Below are 5,000 nucleotides of genomic sequence, written 5' to 3' on the forward strand. Positions count from 1 at the left end.
CACACACGCAAGCACTAACGCATGCGCGCGCACACACACACACACACACACACACATGCAGAGCCAGACACTCACAGGAATTTCCTTGCAGAAGAATGTTTACAGCACTTTTAACTTACTTCCAAATGAAGTTCCTGTGGAGGGGTGAAGGTTATAGTGCTTTTGAGGTGACGGAAGAACCAACATGCTCGGATGTTTCTGGAGACCCTGGTGTTTTTCTTCATCAGCACAAACACTTCCTCTGCGTCCACACATGGCTTTTGTTGACAACAAAGAAAAAAGGAAAACAAACATTCTATAAACAAATGAGAACTATTGCATGCAACTCTTTACAAAGTAATAGATGGTATTAGGGGAGACTGAGAAAGACAGACACTGAAACAGGCAGACAAAAACACAGAAAGAGTGTCAACAGTCAAGTCAGAGACAGAAAAAACAGCTAATTTATATAAAATATAGATGTTTATATATATATATATATATATATATATATATCACTGTGTGCGAGTGCATGGGAATGTGTGTGTGAGTGGGAGGTGTGTGTGTGTGTGTGTGTGTGTGTGTGTGTGTCTGTGTCTGTGTCAGTGCATCTGTTTTGGTTTTTTGCCTGTTGTTACAGAGTTTGATGTGCTTTACAAAGTATTGTATGTTTTGTTTTGTTTTGCTTTTTTTCTAATGACAACAGAATTTATCTGTCATACTTCAAGCAGTGATCTTTCCTCTTTTTTTTCTTTTTTTTTTTTTTTTTTTTAATTAAGAGTGTACGCATTTGTTCAGCTCAAAAGTGGATTTTTTTTCTACAGACTTTTGATAGGAACACGTATCTTCTTGCCATGGGTTGTTTAACAACCACTATGTGCTGATCTGCACAAGCCTTTATCACCTCATCCTAGACACTAGCACCCTGACTATAACTCAAGATATAGTGGAGGGGAGAGGGGAGATCAAATGCAGAAAGTGCTTGACTCAAGTCATTTTTTGGGACACTGCTCAGCAGAAGTGATAAAATAATTGACCCGTTGATTATAGCCATTTAAGTATGATAAACAAGATTTAACTTGTTGTGTTATAAATATATATTTTAGTGCGGCCCACAATTTTTGAGTGGAGCAGCCTTATGGTTGAAGCTTTTTCTTCTTCTTCTTTCCCTTGACTACCGCCTTCATCATTTTGAAGATTCTGTAGACTATAAGGGGGGGTTGGGGGGGTTGCGTGTTTTTGAGGTTTCCTGAGGTAGAGGTTGCTGGGCCAGGGGATGGGGGGTGAGGGGGGGTAGGTATTGGGGGGGGGCGGGGGAGGTGATCAGATTCAGGATTTGAAGCCTTCCAGGGTTGTGCTGAGAGCAGTCTCAGCAGGAAGGCTGTTCCAGTTTGTTATGGTTCGAGGAAAGAAAGATTTTTTTCTGTACAGCGTCCTGCAGTTGGAGAGGTGGTATGCTGCTGGATGCGATCCTCGGGTCCCCGTGGATGCTGAAGGATTTTGAGAGGGCTTGTGGCATGTGTTGATGATAAGACTGCCGCTATGGAACTTATAAAAGTTAATCAGTTTATTTTCAATTAAAAAAAAAACAAAAAAACCTGGCTTTAGTTTCCTTTGTAATTCATCTGTACACATATACATCAGAAATGAAATCAAGTACGCAAGTTGAGAAAACTAATCCATGTTAGAGATGGGTTGTGAGAAACATTTAATACTGGCCTTGGATACCCAGCAGGAAGCACGCAACAATCACGCCTATCTGTGGTTTGATCATTTAAGTTGAATAGGTAAATATGTAAAAGAAGAAAAAGGCAAGAACCAAACTGTTAGTGTTTCTTACTGAATAAATCCCTTTTATATTCTTGACAGTAAAGATGGGAATGTAAGTACAACTTTGCTAGGAGACAACGTGTGGTGATCATTATGGTTCTTCGACTGTTCAAAAGTTACTTGTCTGTGTGTGTTTGTGCATGTATGACGCAGTGTATGTGGGTGAGTGTGTGAAACGAAGATAGAGTTAATGGTGCCCCCACTTTGGCATCAGTAACGCGCTAGTCTGACGTTAGTATGATTTATAAATGTATTTTATACAACTAAATGGATGGTCGATGACTCTCATTTGACTCATGGCAATAAAGTCATGTGAATCGTCTGCCACGCGAATGCACGGAATATCTAAAATGAAAATACACTATCATACCGCTTCTTTTTCAGTCGCAGAATCTACTTCTCCGCTGTCGTCCTGCATATTGGCACCACCTCTGCAAAGAGCGATGCTCAAAATGCGTTCTAATGTTGACCGAAGAAAGCACTGTCTGCTGACATGTTTTGATTTCAGCGATTGGTTGCACTCCACAAATAGGCCTAACTTGTGTCAGGCCCACCGGACGTGCCCCTTCTCGAAATCAAGTTGTTACTGAGCCGTGCCAAGGACGCATCGATCGAGATTTAATAACTGCACTTCATATCTGATTCAGCGTTATTAAACAGTGAACTGAGAAGTTTTTATCTCAAAGGCCACTTTGGCAAAAATTGTTATCTCTGGATATAATCTTTTCAGTAACGTAAATCCCAGACTTAGGTATAGGTATAGGTATAGAATAGGGACGAAGTAGGCCTCGCGGCCTTTTTGATGTCCCTTCTTTTTCGTCAACATTTAGTAGTGTCTGCATTGCACGCGGTAATTTTCCTACGAGTAATTTAATCATCATATTCATACTTTTTTATCTTTACATTTATATCAGCGTCCAGAAGATTCTTGAATTGGTTAAGAGTTGGTGCTGTTTTGGTGAGTTCTGTTAGTGGGTTCCACCATTTTATAACGCGGTTAGTAAAAGTGTATGTTTTGGCATTTAATCGAGTATGTTTTGGGTATATATCTTTGCTAGAGCTTCGTGTTTTTTCAACAGTGTTAAATTCAAAGAAATCTTCCACTCTTAGATCATCTAAATTGTATATGATTTTGTGTACTTGGATCATATCTCCCCTATATCGTCTATATTTCAGTGATGGAAGGTCCAGTTGCCTCAGCCTTTCTCCATAATCCATGTCTTTTAGTTCACTTAATAATTTTGTAGCTCTTCTTTGCACCCTTTCTATTGATGCTAGCAATCCTTTCCGGTTTGGGTATCCCCATATAGTGTTACTATATTCCAAGTGTTGTCTTACCAAGGCTTTATATAGATAAAGGAAATTTTCTTTATCAAGGTAAGTAAAGGTCCTTTTAATAATTCCAAGCATACTATTTGCTTTATTGATTGCCGTATGAATATGTTTCTCAAAAGTAAATTTTGAGTCAAAGATAACTCCGATGTCTTTTTCTTTGGTACATTTAGTAATGCTTATACTTTTTTGACTATCCATATAATACTCATGTTCAGGATTTCTGTTACCTATATGCATGATTTTGCATTTTGCGGCATTAAAATATAGGTTCCATTGTCTTGTAGTCTGTCAATGTCTCTTTGTAGTATATCCTTGTGGTTACTTATGTTATACAGTTTTGTATCGTCTGCAAATATCTTGCAATTGCTTGTCACCATGTCTGGAAGGTCATTAATAAAGATGGTGAATAGAACAGGTCCCAGACTTAAGAGGTCTGAAGAGTACAATATTTTTAACACATCAAGAACTGTTTAAATGAAGTGATTAAATATCATCGTGAACTTGAAGAAGTCATAAAGTTGAAATTATCTAAATAAAACAATCTTTGAATACTTGCAAGTGTGAAATGTGAAAGCAATTTTTTACCTGCTTGACAGAAAAGTGATTATATTTGTGACAGTGACCTTTATGAGTGTTTATATATGTGATCCTTTAACTCGACGATTCCTTTGCAAAGTGTCAAATGCGAAACTACACATGCATAGTTATGGCAAAGGCCAACTAGACAGAATTTTACTAAGATATTGTGCTAAGTGCTTGAACCCCCTTCGTGTGAAGAAGGTCCAATCTTGGAGTACACGTGCACCGTATGGGACCCGCATACCCAAGACAACATCAAGAAGATCGAAGCTGTCCAGAGACGAGCAGCACCGTGTTTGTGGTCAACCGGTTCCACAACACATCTAGTGTCACCGCGATGATCGACAGACTGCAATGGCCGACTCTGCAGCACAGACGGAAGGTAGCTAGGCTTGCCATGCTACGGAAAATAATGGACGAAGAGGCGATCGTCGACAAAAGCTGCATCGTGCTAGCCCCACTCAGACAAAGAAGGAAACATTCTTGCCAACTCAACCAGATCCGGTGTAAAACCCAATACAGGCAATATTCCTTCTTCCCCAGAACGATACGTGACTGGAACAACCTGCCTGAAACAGCTATAGCAGCAGACACCTTGGACACCTTTAAGTCTAGGGTGCCCCCCTATCAGTAGTTACTGATTAGATAATAGGTCCCCTACCCCCCCACCCCCACCCCCTCCTCCCCACCCCCTCTCTTACCCTAATATTTTTGTGTTTTTTTTAATTTATTTTTTGGGCCCTCAGTGCTGTCTTAGATCAGCAAGGGACCGGCTAGCTCGGAAGGGCGAAAAGTGAAGTGATAGTAGCCTGCCGGAGAACCCACATAGAGTAGGACTAGGTTTTCATCCTCACTAATAGGTCTGTCGCTTTCTGTAGCTTGTTTTTCTTTCGGCGAGTCGCTACCCAACAAAAACGGCGTAAACATCAAATTGATGATTGTGGCCGTCAACGCAGTGAAAGTGAAAGTGAAATACTGACGCACGTTAAAGATCCCGTAACCTATGTCAGTGTTCGGTGGGTTATGGAGACACGAAAATACCCAGCATGCATGAACCACGACAGAGTCATCGGCAAGTCGATGTTAGTCGTGTAACGGAAAGAAGAAGAAGAAGTGTAAATGACTGGCTGAGTGCAAGGGTGTTTTCACTTCAGGCAGTAACATTGCTTGATGTCGATACCTTTCTTTCGGATTTTCTTGTTTTTCTCCCATATTATAGATTGCGATTATACGTCATTTGCATTAAGAATGCTGGGTGAGAATTCTGCAAAACAGAA

At 40.3% G+C, this 5,000-nt stretch overlaps 1 protein-coding gene across 2 annotated transcripts in view; it reads right to left on the reverse strand.

The window, feature by feature from the left end:
- Positions 1-2,311, reverse strand: part of LOC143295013 (KICSTOR complex protein SZT2-like) — a 157,514-nt gene extending 155,203 nt beyond the window's left edge. For both annotated transcript variants that reach the window (XM_076606549.1, XM_076606548.1), the window contains exons 1-2: positions 2,180-2,311; positions 120-257 (exon numbers count right to left, since the gene is read on the reverse strand). In XM_076606549.1, coding sequence (XP_076462664.1) covers positions 120-257; positions 2,180-2,227 — 186 coding nt within the window. In that variant the 5' untranslated portion in view covers positions 2,228-2,311. The remainder of the gene's footprint in view (positions 1-119; positions 258-2,179) is intronic.
- Between the last annotated feature and the right edge of the window lie 2,689 nt (positions 2,312-5,000).

The sequence above is a fragment of the Babylonia areolata genome, chromosome 20, assembly GCF_041734735.1.
Source record: "Babylonia areolata isolate BAREFJ2019XMU chromosome 20, ASM4173473v1, whole genome shotgun sequence".
In the NCBI taxonomy this organism is placed as follows: domain Eukaryota; kingdom Metazoa; phylum Mollusca; class Gastropoda; order Neogastropoda; family Buccinidae; genus Babylonia; species Babylonia areolata.